The sequence below is a fragment of the Chelonoidis abingdonii genome, chromosome 6, assembly GCF_003597395.2.
Source record: "Chelonoidis abingdonii isolate Lonesome George chromosome 6, CheloAbing_2.0, whole genome shotgun sequence".
NCBI classification, from domain to species: Eukaryota; Metazoa; Chordata; order Testudines; family Testudinidae; genus Chelonoidis; species Chelonoidis abingdonii.
The window spans coordinates 43,039,987-43,058,096 of NC_133774.1; the positions used below are offsets into that span (position 1 = coordinate 43,039,987).

The following is an 18,110-nucleotide window of genomic DNA, read 5'->3' on the forward strand; positions in this document are numbered from 1 at the left end:
TAAAGGGTTAAAAAGTATCACTGCTATGTATAGGTAAAAGAAAGTGAGTGGGCACCTGGCCAAAAGAGCCAATGGAAAGACTAGAACTTTTTTCAAATTGAAACAAGTCTCCCCTTTTGTCTGTCTGTTGTTCTCCAGGGAGAGGCAGACAGGGCTGCAGTTATGCTGTAAGAAGCTTTGGGCCAGATATGAAAAGTCATCAGTATCATACCTAGAAACTACTCATCTAAAACCCCAGGTATGTAAGTAAATTAGGAAATGTCGCAATTAGGTTTATCCTATTTCTTTATGGCTTGTGGGCTCCTCTGTGCTAACCTCAAATGCTTTTGTTTTGCTTTTAACCTTTAAGCTGAACCTCAAGAAAACTATTCTTGATGCTTAATCCTTGTAGTTACTCTTTTAAAATCTATCAATAGCCTGAGTTTCCAGATGTATGTTGTTCTTTTTAAAAAAAATAAAATTTATCTTTTTTAAGAACATGATTGGATTTCTGTGTCTTAAGAGGTTTGTGCACTTGTTGTTTAATTAGCTGGTGGCAACAGCTGATTTCCCTTTTTTTCCTTTCTCCTTCTTTTCTTTTCTTCTCCAGGAGGGGTAGGAGGGGTGAAAGGGCTTGAGGGTACCCCAAAGGAAGGAATTCCCAAGTGCGCCTTCCTGGGTTCTCAAGGGGGTTTTGCATTTGGGTGATGGCAGTATCTACCAATCCAAGGTCAGATAAAAGCTGTAACCTTGGAAGTTTAATACAAGCCTGGAGCGGCAAGTATTAATTTTTAGAATCCTTGCAGGCCCCCACCTTCTGCACTCAAAGTGCCAGAGTGGGGAATTAGCCTTGATAATGGCTATGATCACGGGGGAAAAAGCAGTAACCCACATTCCATGATCCTTTCATTAAATAGGAGGAATTGAAGAGTGCCGTTCCCCACCCAGAGGAAGAACACAATTAACTGAACTACTCAGGAAAGCTCTTCTCCAGGCATGGGCCTTCGTGTCGTAATCTCAGTCAGATGATGCCAGCAAGTTACAGTCTCCAACAATAGTAGCCAACAGAGATTACATCAATAATGAATTTGTTACCTTTTTTTATTTTGAAATTAATATTTGCCAAACCTGTCCTATGCACAAGATCTTACTGAGGACTAATGCCCAAGATTAAAGCGAACTTTTAAGAACAAACACATCTTAAGATGTATATAAACAATAAAAGGTTAGACCATTTGTCAAAGATGTAAAAAATATTTTTTTAGTTCCATAAATCTAAAACAGCTTGCTAGATTTACTCTAAAGTGGCCTAAAAAAGTTATCTTTTGGCCTCAGTCTAAGCAGGGAACATTGAGGACAATAGAAGAGTTTTGAGAAAGTTTAAAGTGGATGGAAAATTGGGCTGTGAATGGAAACATCTTTCAACCAAAACTATGATGTCACTCCCTATGCAACTATTTTGGGAGTAACCTTAACAAACTGAATCAATAATCAGTATCAAAGGAAAAATTGGTGACTTCCAGCTCATTTCCAAATATATTATTAATCATAACATCAACACACATTTATCATGTGTCAAGTTTTCTCAAATGAGATACACAACACTTACTAAACATTCAGCTGTAATACTTAGTCACTCAAGTCGTGCCTTCCAGTCAGGGATGAAGTACACTTACAGCACACTGTGAGGAAGCCTGCGCTCATCACTACCACTGTACTCAATACAGGAATAAAATAAGACTTACTCCCAGTGCCTTAGCCTTCAAAGACACTACATTCTTGGCTTGAATCTGAAAAAAATGCAAAGCTACTTTTCAACGCGGTGAACAGCATCATCCAAGAGAAGAGTTCCTAATGCTAAACTCACTATAATAAAACCCTATGATATACTGTACATGGAACCAATGCAGAAATAATATAAAGGTATTTTTAGTTTTAAATCTTAAATGACACTTTTTTTAAAAGAGTGAAAGCATAATTGATGTTCATGCTTATTACCTGAGACGCCACAATGAGCATGATCATAGAGATGTCGTTGGTGCATGGCAGATTTCTTGTAAATAACATGGGGACGACCACTTTCATAACTAAAATGATTGGAATTTTCAGTTATATTCCTTAAAGGCTCAATGAAATACTCTTCATCTTCTGTAGCAATAACGCCATGCTTAAAGAAGAATAAGAAGACAAACAAAAACAAGTAGTTACTGTTTCTCTGCAAATATCCTTCATTATAAGACAACATACTAAACAGAGCAAACACCAGCTTTCCTCCCACTGAACTCACAGTAAAATCCCCACTGACTTCCATGAGAGAAGGAGTGGGCTTTTATTAGCAACACAAAGAGAAAATGAAGAAAAAATTACTGCCTTGCTTCTTCAATTCTTTCCCACCATTTTTGGCCAGATGTAGTAAGACAGCAAGAGACATTTTTGGTGTGTGACAATCAGCCTTTTTTTCCCTCATGAAACAATCTATTGACAAAGATGTTCCAGAAGTATATGATTCATATCCATTAAAAATGATGCCAAGTCAAAATGGCCTTGTTCAAAGAATGAACACAGTGTCTCTCTATGATGGCATACTGAGAGATGTTTTAATGCCATACATTGCATCAAAAGAGAAAACTTACATAACAGATTTATTTTAGGCAAATATTATTCAAAGAAACCACTGTGTTTGGTACCCAAAGGCTGAATTCTAACACTATATTGCACTTCTTTAGGCTCGAATTAATAACATTCATTATTTTACACTATTTATGGGGTACTTTTTGAAAATACATTTTTACCTCAGGATTGCACTACAGATCTTAGGCAGATCATGATTGTAGCAGATTATTCACTAGTTTGGATTCTCCCCAGGAAACTGATCATTTTTCCAAATTTTACAATGCATGAGAGAAGACCTTTTATTCTTCATTACTTCCATGTTTGCAATCTCAGATTCTCATGAAAGGGGAGGTGGTTAAGGAAGGAAAGGAGACATGTCAGGTCAACTCCACAAATTCCTACATGCCTTAATATGTGGATTTTCAGCCATTAAAACTGAATTTAGAAGAAATAACTCCAGCTTTGGAGCTCCTTTATGTGGAAACACTAGGGAATTGCCTTATAAACATAATTCCACACTATATCTGCCAATCTGAAGATTCCAGTCCCTAGTCAACACCTAAAGGCTTTGGAATTGATGACAATCTTTACAATACGAGAGAGAGAGGTACTGAACAGCAAGAGGATTGGGAAGCAGGAAGTTTCAAATTCTAACCCTGGTTCTGTGGTCTTGGGCAAGTCACTTAGGAACTGATGCTATTTACATTAAAGACATTATAAAGACTATGTTGAAGTCAACCAGAGTTAGACATAGTTTTAAATAGTCCATTTGGTATGTCTACACTGAAGGAAAAAGAACCACACTGCAGCAGGTCTCAGAGGTTGGGTCTACAGACTTGGGCTTGAGGGGCTTGCACTACCGTGCTAAAAATAGCAGTATAAACATTCCCGCTTAGGCTAGATGTTGGGTTCTGAGACCCACCCACCAGGTGTCTATAGACCTTGTCTCTGAGACTCGCTGCCACGGGTTTTATTTTGCAGTGTAGACATGGTCTGACTATTTAACTGAGCACAATCAGCATCTCCCAGATGGTGCTCAGCACCTCTACTTTCAAAAATTAGTACATACGCTATTGTGTCTCCGCAGACTATGTAACGTGCATGCAGCAAGATGGTAAGGAGTCATTTTACAAGGCTGTAACGTTCACCTAATGACTTCTAGAAACTGGCAGATGTACCACATCCATATTTCAATAGTTTGTATATAGCTTGTGAAGGGCTGTGGGATTCTTTGGAAAGGAAGGTGCTTTATATTTGTACCTTATACATTTATTTTGAAAGAATATGAGCACATATCCTAAACTCCACACACAGTTTTCAGTTGCCTTTTCCTACATGGAAACCATTACTGTAAATGCGCCTCTTCTACAATAGTTTTCACTACGCGTTCACTAAACTGAGTTACTTCACAAAAGAAATAACATCTGGGCTCAAATTTAGCCAGCATATGCTGGTACCGGACCTCTTCCATATCGCCTTTTTATTGTTCCGCATCTAAGTTTTCATTTAAAATAAAAATGAAGGGCTAAATTCACAAAAGGGGCTCAAGCACTTAACTACCCCTTTAGGCACCTAAGTACAACATTTAGGTGCCACTGGCACTCACAACCCCCCCTTTCCCTCTGCCCCCCACTCAGCTATTACCTAACTTAAAGTCACTGTGTTTCCATCAATAAAAGTCCCTGCAACATTTCTGCCAGTGGGCATGGGCAAAGCCACCAAAATCCTGATATTGCCAAGCTGCTCAGCATCTAATGCTCCTCTAAGCTCAAGCAGGATTCATAAGCTAGACGTTCTCTGTCTTGGCTGTCGGGCCAATCCAGTAGGCATGCTCTGAGTGTGCCTAATCCACACCAGACAGAGAGGAGGAGATGGTGGCCAGCCCTTATATATAGTAGGGCAATAGTTAGAGCACTCACCCAAGGTTGTGGATGATCCAGGTTCAAATCTCTCTTCCTCCCAATTCTGAAGAAGGACTTATACCCAGATCTTTCAGCTGCATGCCCTAACCATGGAGCTATTGCATCATTCTCACTCACTAACTGCTCCAAAGGCTATTGAAGTATGTCATACAAAATGATACAGGAGCAACTGAAAGAGACCCATTCAAGAATATCCTTCTATAGCCCAGTGGTTGAGGGGGGAAGCCCTGACCTAGGAGGCAGAAGACTTAGGTTCTAGTCTTCACTTTTAATCTGATCAAAGTTGCATTTCAGGATTCCAGCATCCAAGATGAGTGCTCTAATCACTAAGGTAGTGGATATATGCAGAGTAGCAGCAGCTCCTCCTCACTATTTCTTTAGAAAGCACTGACGTGGCTTAGGTGCCTAACTCCAGGTGAAGGTTCATGATTTGGCATCCCAAGCAGAGACAGATGCCTCACTTCCTTTGAAGGGTGGGGCTTAAGCAACACCCCTCCCCTCAGCATCTCCTATTGGCTATCTTAGGCAGCTCTCCATTCAGCATGCTGGCTTCTGTGAATCCCTGTTTTAGGCACCAACATATACTGCAGGGAGCTTAGAAGCCTAAGCTGAGGTTGTGAATTCCACTAGGCAGCAGGTTGCCTAAAGGTTAGATGCCTACATCCCTCATATAAATCTAGCCCTAAAGCCTGGTGAACACTTAAAATTTAGATTGACATACCCCTGACAGACATAGCTATGTCAAGCTAACCTCCGGTGTAGAAGCAGCTATGTCTCTGGAAGAAAGCCTCCATTGACCTATCTACTGTCTTTCAGGGAGGCAGTGTACCTACACTGATGGAAAATCCCTTCTGTCAGAGTAGGCTGTATCTATACTATGGGCTTATGCCAGGATAGCTACGGTGACATATCTATGCCAGTATAGTCCACATAATGTATGAACTGAGTCTCTAGCTGTTATATGGTTGCTGAGATAGCCTCAAAACGATGACCCTAGCGTGACAGATGGTGTGACATCTGCCTGTGTTTACAGAACCTAAATCTGAGAGGCAAGATCTGTTCCATTCATTTCAAATATTAAAGATAACACTTCAAATTTCAACATGAATTCACTGCTCAGTAAACTTAAGAAAAGAGAGAGAAAATAAATACTACAAAGATCTGCAATCTACTATGAGTAAAAACCCATGGCACCACCATGAGTATTGCCATACTTTTCTACCGCAAATCAAGAAATTCAACAGTAGGTATCTGGCCTAGCCTACACATAGGTTGCACTGGTTTAACTAGAGTTTAGTTTTTAAAGTGATTTTGTTAAAACAAGGACAAAAACTCTGTGTCTATATATCATGTTAAGCCTGCTGTACATCATTTAGCTTGCATCAATACATTTATATATGCAAACTAAACAGTTATAACCAGTTTGATACAGGTGTACCCATACAAGGGGTTTGCAGTGATTTAACTAAATTGATTTTGAAACATATTTTAGATAAACCAATGCAGCCTCTGTACATAGTCAATGATTATATTAACAAAAATAAAGAACAATTATGATCTTTACAATATTAGAAAGTATATGCATTTAGAAATGTTTCCAGTTTGTATATCTTTAATGTTTTTTGGCTAATGAATTCTAGGAATTGTGCTAGTACATCCAAAGTGAAACTTTAAAGCACACTTTGGGCAGGCCCTTCCACTCTTTAGTCAGGCAAAACTTGCACTGACAGCAATAAGAAGTTTCTTTGAATAAGGAGCGTGAGATTGAGCTGACCATTAAGTAATTAAACTTTTTTATGTTTTTTAATTAATTTTTCATTTTGTGTTTTCTATTCTATTTCTATTCTACATAGGTTTTTATACTATACACCTTTACTCCGATATAACGCAACCCGATATAATATGAATTCAGATATAATGCAGTAAAGCAGCGCTCTGGGGGTGCGGGGCTGCGCACTCTGGTGGATCAAAGCAAATTCAATATAATACGGTTTCACCTGTAACACGGTAAGATTTTTTGGCTCCCGAGGACAGCGTTATATCGGGGTAAAGGTATATTCATCACCAAAGAATCTGAGTGACTTCCAGTAAAGCACTAAGCAAAATGACTACACATATGTCACATGTTGTTTGTTCTCTTATCCTCACCCCAGAAAGAAAAGCATATGGAGTGGGGAGTCTTGTTTTGGTAGGGTGTATTTTTGATTGCTTGAAAATACACAGTACATGAGTTAAACCTCAAGGTCCAAAACATGAGTAAAGATCATCACAACGTAAAAGTGACCTCTAAGAAATTTAATAAAATGTTAATCAAGGTAGTTCTATAATTGATGGAACATCATCAGCATAGCATATTCTTAAGCGTCATTTGGAGGAAGAGATAATGACCTGGAGAGGGACTGGCACATTGTAGAATCTAAACAAGGCCATTTTTATAGACTCAATGTCCCGCTTACTTTGGTGTGGGGGGAGGCAGCCATTTCTTAAGGGTATGTCTACATTAGCCACTGGATCGGTGGGCAGCAATCGATCCAGCGGGGATCAATTTATCGTGTCTAGTCTAGACACAATAAATCAACCCCCGAGCGCTCTCCTGTCAACTCCTGTACTCCAGCGCCGCAAGAGGCACAGGCAGAGTCGACGAGGGAGTGGCAGCAGTCAACTCACTGCGGTGAAGACAGCACGGTAAGTCGATCTAAGTATGTTGACTTCAGCTACGTTATTCACATAGCTGAAGGTGCGTAACTTAGATTGATCTCCCTCCTCCCCAGTGTAGACCAGAGCTGATGGAACTTTGTTAAATTTTTTTGCAGATCATCATTAATAAACATAATTTATGGCTTGGAATTAAAGCTGTCTAATGGAAAAGAAATATAGTTTTACTAATAAAATAGTTTTTCTTAGGGTTTCAACCAGCTTCCATTATAAAACTTTAATTATGGAGAGGCTACCATTTCTCCATAATGGATGATACTCTATTTTAGCCCCCTATAAACTTCAGCTTTGAACACTGGTTTGGCCTGAAAATTGTCAGATATCTGTGAAGGCAAAAGAGAACATCTTTGCAAAGGGAAGGAGGGGGAACCACATCACAGTGTTTTTGAATTACAGATTACTCAAAAATTACCATGATTTCAAATATTGTCTTTTTAAATGTTTTTGTCTTTATCTAATTTACTAACACTCCTTCAAACTTTCCATGTGGTTAAAGTTCCTTGAAAACTCAAGTACTGTCTATATATATGGAAAAATATTTCAAAACTAAAAAAAAAAATATGGCTTTTCTGGATAGTTTTGGTCCAGTCCTGTTGCTGCTGAATTCAGTAATAGTTGTAAACCCAGTCCTGCACCTACTGAAAACCTATTTCCTTATTTTTATGAATTTGAGGTTTCTAAATGATGTTATAGGTAACTATGTTGTTAGGCAGCAATCTTAACTGGGTTTTGAAACAAGTTTTTTGGGAGGAGGTGTTTGTACAAGTTACCATTTAAAATAAACCTATTACAAAAATATTACGGATGACATAATTTTCTCCATTGGGGTAAAGCACAGAATTAATGTCTGACTTTTCATATCTTCCAAGAGAGGCCCAACATGTTGCTTTCTCTCTTGTTCTTCTGTGAGGACAAAACATGAATAAACAACATATTTCTGTGTATTAGGCTATGTCTACACTACAAGCTAGGAGTATGATTCTCCTGCTCATGTACAGATACTCACACTAGCTCTCATAGAGCTAGCCACTGCTGCTACCTGTGCTACTGCAGCTACCCTGCTATTTAGATTCACACTAGCTCTCAATGAGCTGTGCACGTTTGTGCACATGACTAGGGGAATCACCTCACCAGCTGCTACTGTAAACGTAGCCATAGTTTGCTCCCTGTATTAACTGTGCTCTTTCTGAGACTTTCTAATCCACACATCTAAAAGCATTTTAGCAACTGAGTAAATAGTAGCTTTCCTACTTTAATTTGTACACATATGTATTATTGCTTGACAATAATGGGAGCTTCCTACAGAATTTTCCACTGAAAGTTACAAATGTGCCAACATAAATATAGCTCCACCCACTCCTCAACCGTTCTTGCACAGTACATAGATAGTTGCACATTCATGCTGCAAATGACTATGTTTGTATGTGTGCGCTCATTTCCCAGTAATTACATACACACACAGGACAGACTGTATATGATCTTGTGAAAGCTAAGCCCACACATGAAATACCTATTTCCATCAAAGGGAACTCCACTCAGACAGATCTAGAGCAGGTATGATCTGGGTTTTAATCTTCATAAATCAAATAATATTTTTAAATGTCATCCAAAGAGTCATATTTAAAATTGATTTAACATCTATGAAAGTATTTAGTTGTGTTAAATGGTAATTACTTTAAAAGATGGACAAGGCGGGTGAGCAACTCAACATGAGCTCCCAGTACCAGATGCTGTCACAAAAAGGGCCAATGTGATCCTTCAGTTTATAAACAGGGAAGTAGTAAGGAGGAGCATAGAGAGGATTTCTCTTCTGTATACTGCAAGGTTGAGGCTGGCACCAGAATACCATGCACAGTTCTAGTATCTGCATTTTTAAATGATGTTGCTTGACAGTGGTTCAGAAAAGAGCCTAAAAAATGAGTCTGGGGCTGGATAAAATTCCTTACAGCTAGAGACTTAAAAAACTGCTTAGCTTATCAAAAAGAGGAATGAGAGGTGACTTGATCAGAATGGGATCAAGTGGGAGAAAATACCAGATACTAAAGGACTCCTTAAACCTAATAAAGAAAGACGTAACAAGAACCAGCGGCTGGAAGCTGAAGCCAGACAAATACATATTGTAAATAAGGCCCACATTTACCAGTCAGGGTGATTAACCATTGAAACAGACTACCAATGGAAGCTGTGGATTCTCCATTTCTTAGTGTCTTCAAATCCAAGCTGGGTGCCTTTCTGGAAATTATGAGTTAACCCAACTTTAGTCAAATACAAGTTATTGACCTCAATGCAGAAGTAAGTGGATGAAATTTAAGAACCTGTGATATGCAGGAGGAAAAACTAGATGATCTAATAGTCCCTTCTGGTCTTAAACTCTATGAATATGAATCCTATGAAATGTTAGGATAGAAGAAATGACAGTATATAATATTAATCTCTGTTTGCACTTCTAAACAGGGTCTTTATGAACTTAGTGTGTGTTACTTTGAAAACGACAGGTTGTAATGAACAAAAAATACTTTTCTTACAACAACAGAATGAGGCTTTCCTGCCATTATACCTTGGAAGTAGCTAAGTAAGAACACCTCTCCTTACTTCATTAGAGACTTCTTTCTCCATATTCATGACATGTTTACTAAAGTGAGACTTTAAACTGAGACTCTTGGAAAAGGAATAATTGCTTACCCGTAATTCTGTTTCCCTGAAGATATCATTTGACTGTATTCCTACTCTTGGGTCTCAGCTTGTCAGCCTGGGACAGGGTAGATTTGTCTCAAAGGCATCTGGGCCTCTCAGACACAGCCTTATTCTAAGATCAAATGCTAGTGCCTCAGGACCTTCAAGAACATTTTGTTTTAGTTCCTTAAGGAGGGGAAAAACAAGGCTCCTCATATTCAAAATATAATAGATACCAAAGGCTATTTGTGATAGGAGGAAACTTTCAGGAGAAAAAATTAGTAATTGAAAATGTAGGCCTGTCCATATATCTAAGAGGAGGAAGGCATGTGAAGTAGGAATTCAAACAAATGACTTCTCCAGAGAAGAAGAATTGTCAATAAGTAATTATTCTTTCTTTATCACACTGACTTGGTTCCTGCTCATAGAGGCTAAAAACCACAGGGCAGTCTCCAAAAACCCTGTTTTAGAGGAATAAAATAGTTTTAGACAGTCCAGAGAATGATGGAGACTTCTCAAATTTCCCCAAAAAAACAGATGCTGGGAGAACTAGAAACAGAGCAAGATTAAGGCACAGGCTAGAGCCCCAGCTCCTGGATATTTGTGATTACAGTAGAATGTAAGCTTTCAGTGTAAGAAGGTACGTTTCTACTCCCAGTGGTGGGAAGGAAAAGTTTGAAAATATGACGTGACTGTAACTGATTCAGTGACTTCTGCCTGAAATGGCAGAAAGCCTGAAAAAATAGCTATGGAATGGGTTGATCTGAATGGGGTGTTAACTCCAAAATCCACTGCTCTGGAGGGCCCTGCCAACATCATCCAACAAAGGAGTCTGTGTGTGGCAGGAAAAGTGTGCAGTGAGCCCAGCCAAGAGTGCGGTGAGATATTCCAACAGCTCAAGTGTAAGTTCTGGAGGGTCCCCCCTCTTTTAAAGAGAAGGGGAAAGAGAGCCTTACTTCCACCCCTGCTCCTGCTTCTGGGGAGTGAAAGGAGCCCCATGCCACTGTCTCAGCCTTTCTGGGAGGGGTAGTGGGCTTTCTGACACTGCCATTCGAAGTAGGAGGGATGACCCTGGTGAGGGGCAGGCCACAAGAGAATAGGACTTGAGAATTTCCATTTGTGATGTGCTTAGGGACCCAGAATTACCTTAATCCAGCCCTGGTTGGAAGAAATACTGAACAAGCATCAATAGCCAAAGACACCAAAGATAATGAATTAAACAGGAAACCTGACACTTAAAGTTAAGTGTCAGCACTCTGGAAGCACAGTGTGCTGAGAAGGCCAAACTACTGACAAAACACTGAGACTATCAACCTACTGAGAAGCCAAAAGAATGTCTGAGGGAAGTGACAAGGCCAGTGACCAACAGACACCTGCTGAAGTCAGTGGAGCATGTGAACCATGCAAGTCAAAAGGTGCTCCCTATCTCAAGGAGATGACAATAACCTCATGATGTCCCCAGCTACGCAGCTAAAAGCTTTGAAGGAAAGCTAGCACCAGCGAATGAGATGGCTAGAGGAGAAATCAAATGGTATAGAAATGGTGTCCAAACCAGTGTCGAAGTCTGTAGGAGTGGCAGACAACAGGGATCGTCTACAATGACCCCAGCTCTGACAGGGAGCTTGTGAGCTAGCTAAGACCAGACAGGAACAAAAATGGAATGCCCAGAAGGGCGCTGAGGCACTGTCATTTGATCTCAAAATGAGGTGAGCCAGCCTGTGTCTCAAAGGGCAAACATTTCTGAGTGTCAGGGCATTTGGGCATGTCCACTAGCAAGCTGAGACCCAAGAGTGGAGCTCCAGTCACTACAGTATCTTTAGAATACAATCTACATGCCGATAACTCAGTGTATTAGCATAAGACACATCCTTAAAGATGAAAACACATCCTTACAGATGAACTGCAAAGGTAAAGTGAAATTGAAGTTAAGCCCAGAAACATGTATTGTATGCCCTCAATCACCTGGCTCTGGATGCATTTAAACACAGAAATACATTTTAACTAAGCTTCTTAAATATGACTTTCCCCCTTGAAATCCTTCTGCGGGAGAAGTGCCCCAGAATGCATCACTCTGATAACACAGATACAGTTAGCTAAGTGAACTTCAATCTATCTAGTTAGCTAGGTTATCATCTGGCACTCTGTACTGTAGTAGTAGATTTTTGTTACCAATGATATCACAGGGTGTATTATTCTATAACACCTGCAGCGGAAAAAAGGAAGTGCTCAAAGTAATTCAGAGAAAAAAACATTTCAACATTCTGCACCTAATACAGTAAAATCCTAATCTTTGTTGGGGACCTCTACAGGCTACTGTAATAGAAACAGTAAAATAATAATATTTTTGCAGTGGATAATAGCAACATGTATTTTAAAATTTACTACAGCACTCAGTAGACTCTTGGTTTACTACTTCCCAATCATAATCTTTTATTTTATCACTTTGTAATTCCCTAGCCTATTGTTATTTTTAGGCTTCAATTATAGTATTAGGTGTCACAGCCCTAAGCCTATGCTCAAACATCTGTATGTCCAATTGTCGGTCAAAAGGTCACATTGGTACCGTGTGCAACACCGTAGTGTGGTGTGCTACATTATAGTGCCGTGTGCATTTTTCCGCCTTTTTGCCTGGTCACCTAGGGGTCAGGCTAGTGCCTTGTGCAAAAATACCAGCGTGCCGTGTGCATTAGGGTAGTGTGCCGTGTGCAGATCCTGTTTATGTGGAGGGCTCCAGCTCAGAACCTGGAAGGCGAAAGAGCTAGGGACCAATCAGATGCTGACATGAGTAAGAGAGCTTTTGAATAAAACCATGTCTCACGCAAAAATCTGCAGGAGTATCTGCATGTTAGCTGAAAGACTTGGATCCTCCTTCCAGCTAGAAGGGTCTCCTGTGGATTTAGCCGGCTCGGAATGGGTAGGATTAATTCCCATCAATTCGTTATGCTCTCGGTGTCTGTACTGCTGGTCAGCTGCGCCTGGAGTGCGGTATTTGTATTCTAATTTCTGTAATATTCTGTTTGCTTAGCCTCTTCTCTTTTTCCCTCCCTTATTTGGTATAGAACTGTATATATTGTTGTTATTTGGTGCAAATTATGTATACAGTATATAAAAGTTAAATTGTTGTATTAATTGCTATTGTGGTTAATTGTTGTATTTTACAGGATTTAGTTAATGTGCGCACAGTTTATTTAGTTTTTGTGTATCTGTTCTGAATTTTAGTAAGCAGTTAATTATATATTGTTTGATTTCTTGCTGTTGGATGTAAATAGATTGTTTCAAGTTGTGTAAATATTCTCGCTCTAATAGTATTGTTAGTTGGTAAAAGCGCTCCTCCGCAGCCCAAGTTGCAACTCATTCCCCATCAATAAACAGCCAAGTGGTTTTGAACTTTCAATCCTTCACGTTTTGATTTTCCTCACTCGATCAAAAACTTACTCGAACCTGCATTGGTCTCAGACATTAGGGAGTAAGACTTTTTCCATATAAGAACTAGTGCTGAATGACCAAGAGTTTCATCAACAATGCGAGAACAATTTACAAAAACCATTGTAAATACTTGGATTTCTAACACTACTGTTACTTTAAGCATTTTTATTTGATTTATAAATATAAAGATCCCGTAAAAAATGTAAATAATTACTTTGTGGCTTTTCTCTTTGCAAAGGGTTCTGCTTTCCTGTTCACTACCTGGGACTGTAGCACAGAAGACTTCTAGGCCAAAGAGTTTTCCTTCCTCATTATTTATTTCAGGCCTTTTGGACCCAATACAGAGAGCTGCTATATACCCCGACCTGAAAGTTCATGCCAGTCAGTCCATTGCAAAAGGCACTCAGCACCCATAAGACTAGTCAATTTTATTCCTGGAGTTTGCAACAGTCCTGACAAATCTAATCTCACTCCATAACTAATCTTGCAGCCCTAATACAGGCACTGGCAGCACTAAAATTTTGTCTGAAGTAGGACTACAGGACTGGGCCTTAGTACTTAGAATAAGTACTTTTCCTCAGAAGCCAGATCTCAGTTCCTTGCCTTTCTGTATGTTTGCTGCTTGCAGGAACTCAAAGAACATGAACATATGCTAATTAAGTTCTTCCTCTATATTTTAAAGGGGAAAGTAAACTAAAATATATAATATGCACTTACCAGACCATTGCAGTTGCTTAAAGCCACTTTAGTGGTGCTATGTTGGTCTTGCAAATATCCTGTGTAATGACAGTCGTCTAACAAATCATGTTTCCATTTAGGTCCATCTTTCCCCCAGTATTCTACTGTAAAATGTTTGGACACCAAATCTGTGTTGAGAATCAGGTTTAAATGAAAGTGCTTGCCATAGGCAGAAAGTTTAAAAAATAATTTAGATGCTTGGTCATAAAGGTCTGTACTCCTCTTCCTTCTGCTTGAGGGTTCATCATCTTTCACAGTAAAGCTGACGAAGGCTCCATTTTGATCAACCCTTATTGGGACTGTTAGTTGGTAATGTTCAAGGTAAGACAGGAATTCCTCTTTGTAATCACAAGGTAAGCCAGTCCAGGAAATGGGCATAAAAGAAAAGAAAATATAACAGGAAACAACAAGTAGTAGTATAAACATTAACCACAGCTGGCTAAATCCCATCACCCTCATGAGTGAAAGTTGATTGCAGGTATATACAAGGTGAAAAGCTTTGCTAAATAAAATCAAGGAAAATATTATATTTTTAAAAAGAGTCAGCAAAATTTATGCAGGTCCCTGTTAATTTGATATCACTAGAAATGCAAATATTTCAAATTCACTATATATTTTTCCTATTTAACCTACTATGTAAACATTTGGGGCTACATTCTACACTGTGAAGAATGTACATCTACCTATTATTTCATTTAAAGACAAAAACTATTAGAAATGCAAAAATAAAAACAGTTGCAATGAAAAAATATCTTCGTAAAAACATTTAAATGTATCCTTGTTTCACTAAAAAAGTCTACAAATGCAAATATTTCAAGATATGTTTTAGACTATTATAGTTTCTGCAATTTTAAAAAATGTTTATGAGAACATGGCCAGTCTTTAACATGCTATTGCGTTATGATTAAATGTAATTTGCGGGACTTTGTTATAGTTAAAGTTAGAAATAAAAGAAATTAAAACATCAATCTCAAGATACACTTTGACCTAATGGGTTTCTCTGTAAATGAACTTTCATCACAGGTGCTGGAACTAGGAGTGCTGGGGGTGCTGTCACACCCCCTAGCTTGAAGTGGTTTCCGTCATACACAGGATTTGCAGTTTGGTTCAATGGCTCTCAGCACCCCCACTATACAAATTGTTCCAACACCCCTGACTTTCATGATAATAAATTATGAGAAAACTACATAAGTGTCAATATGATTACTAGCTATTTATATAACAATGGCTTAGGAAAGCATTACCTGAAATTAGTACAAAAGGGATATATCTTTCCAGCTATAAAAGTGGGACCCCTACCTTGAGAACTATATGAAAGCCTGTTGTCACTGTGAAATTCCGATGAAGCCATGACTAGGCTCAAAATCCAGGTCAACGTCTTCCACAAAATTTCCATAATTTAGAAAAACAGAAAGGGTTTGGGTTTTTTTGGAGGGCTACCTATGTGCTATAGAGTTAACTCCACTCCAGAATCGCACCATAACAGGGATATTTATTTTATATTTCTTCCAAAATAATTATTGGATGTTCCACTTTTTGACAGGTACTCTTTTCCAACAACCTGTGCTTTCTTCTATATCTGCAGTCATTTTCTCAGTTCAAAAATAAGTATGTTGTAAAATTCCTTTAGATATCAATAAGGTGTCAGACTTGATAGTTATTAAACTTTGTCCATTTCTTTACCTAAAAAAAGGGGAAAAAAGGCATGTCAAAGTAAGGTCAACTTTAAATTGGAAGATCTATACTGCAAAAATGCTATCCAAGAGTCATGAATTACTATATAGTTAGCAATCAAATTTGAACATTGTTGCTTGCATGGTCTAAGGCCCCAATCCTACAGAAACTTATACACACACTTTAACAAACATGTACAAAGCCAAACATATTGTTTTAAATATAAATGCTTGGCTCACTGTAGTCAGTGCAATGTTTCATTGATTTCAATAGTGGATAATTAGAGCCAATATGCTGGCAGACAAAGGAAGAACCTGGGAATGCATCATAATGTTTTCTGACAGAGAAATGTATGGTTATCTGACCTACAACATGAACATTATTGTTATTATTATTCATTCAGGGCTCACCCTGAACCCCTTATGCAGGCAAAATTCAGTTTAACTTCAATGGAAGTTTCCCATGTGTTTCTGCTAGAGAATTAAGTTAATCATTTGAAATTATTAATGGCATTAATTTTGTATTTTAAATATTAGCAAAGACATTTTGCATATACAACTCATCATTTAACGTATTTGTACACACTTTAATAATTTTAGTACGCTAGGAACTGTACATATTGTTGATAATGACACATTACGAAAATGCTGGTCTTAAAATTTTATACAGCCATCTGTAACACCTGCCTCACACCAAGCTCTGTGGGTCCACCAGTAGTCACAACAAAACAGCTGAAAACATCTTAAATAAAAATACCCAACACCATATGAAGTCATTCTAACATCTACAGCTGGAGGGAACTTACGTTACCTCAGAATTGTAGCAAAACAGAAGGTCTGCTCTTACAGCTTTTACTCACACGAAAAGTCCTATTGAAGTCAATGGAATTATTTGCATGAGTAACGGTTACAGAATCAAGATCATAATGTGCAGCACTGTTCAAAGTGTATGTAACAGGTAGCTTAGAGGGCCAAGCAGCCTAGTGGTTGGAGCACATGGCTCTCAGCCCCATTGGTTGAGGAGACTCAGACTTGGATGGTAGGGGGACCCAGGCCCTCCCTCTCCACTGGGTCCCAGTCCAGGGCCCTGTGTACATCAACCCCTTAACAGGGCAAGGCCCTCCCAGCAGAGAGTCAAAATCCGCTGTCGTGGGTTACTTCCTACCAGTCCGTTCAGTTTGGTGCATGGCCCTGCTAGTCCAATTTGCTGGGCAGCTCCTTACTATAGGGTCCCCTCTTGGGTTTTGGGCAGCACCTTGCCGCAGTCCCAAGCTCCTTTGGGCATGGCAGCCAGAAGTTGGTGAAGGCGAGCCCCACAATCTCACTGGGGTTCTCTCACTCTCAGGTGCTGGAGTGTCCTGTCTTCCTCACAATCTCCCTTAGCTGGGGAGACAGCATTTACTGCCTGGCGGCTTCCTTGGCTGGCGGGTTAGTGCTCTTTCCCCTCAGGTAGGGAGGCAGCTGGTTCCTGCCTCTTTGCCGAACTGAGCCCCGAAGTGAGCCAGGCTCTCTCCTCCCCCCTCCCCCACCTCGCCCTTCCAGGCCTGGCATTGGATGCAGGTATAACGGGGCAGAGATAGCTGGGCACAAAGACTCTCTTTAATCCCTGCTCTGCTGGTTGGCAGTTTCTCTGCTTCATCACAGTGTACAACTAATTTATCAATAAACTCAACATCTAGTTAGATCAATTTATTCAATAGCACTGTAGTGAAGACTAGCCATGTTCTGTAATCAGTGTTTAAAATGTAGCTAATTATTGCTACATATTACACACGATATTGTTATTTTAGCTTTCTTCTGAAAATAGCATATAGTATTTAATTAGGGTATGATGAGGAAATAACAGTGATATTAAAAGATACTTTTCAAGTAAATGGCAAGTCTTAGCTGGTAAGGTCTTTTTTCAGGGAGAACAGGGGGATTTAGTGTTGTAACTCATAGATTTTAAGCCCCGAAAAGACCATAATGAGCATCTAATCTGACTTCCTGTATAACACTGGCCTTAGAATTCAATTAGAAACATGCTGTTTATTAAAAACCACTTGGTTAAACTACAGTTTATGTTTTAGATAGACAGTTAATCTTTATTTGAAGATTTCAAGAGATGATAAATCCACCACGTTCTTAGATAAATTGCTCCAGTGATTAGTTACCCTCAATATTAAAAAGTGTGCCCTACTTCCAATTTGGATTTGTCTAGCTTCAATATCTAGCCACTGGATTATATTCTGTCTTTGTCTGTTATTAAAGAGCCCTCTAACTATCAGAAATCTTCTCAAACACAGGTACTGATAGACTCTGATCTAATTGCCTCTTAATCTTCTTTTTGATAAACTATGGCTCCATCAGGAGTTCTTTAAAGATCTGAAAA

The 18,110-nt window shown here is 39.1% G+C and overlaps 1 protein-coding gene across 1 annotated transcript in view; it reads right to left on the reverse strand.

The window, feature by feature from the left end:
• Positions 1–18,110, reverse strand: part of ADAMTS6 (ADAM metallopeptidase with thrombospondin type 1 motif 6) — a 319,586-nt gene that overhangs the window by 295,840 nt on the left and 5,636 nt on the right. The window contains exons 2-4 of the mRNA XM_075066981.1: positions 15,366–15,749; positions 14,046–14,404; positions 1,978–2,146 (exon numbers count right to left, since the gene is read on the reverse strand). Coding sequence (XP_074923082.1) covers positions 1,978–2,146; positions 14,046–14,404; positions 15,366–15,462 — 625 coding nt within the window. The 5' untranslated portion in view covers positions 15,463–15,749. The remainder of the gene's footprint in view (positions 1–1,977; positions 2,147–14,045; positions 14,405–15,365; positions 15,750–18,110) is intronic.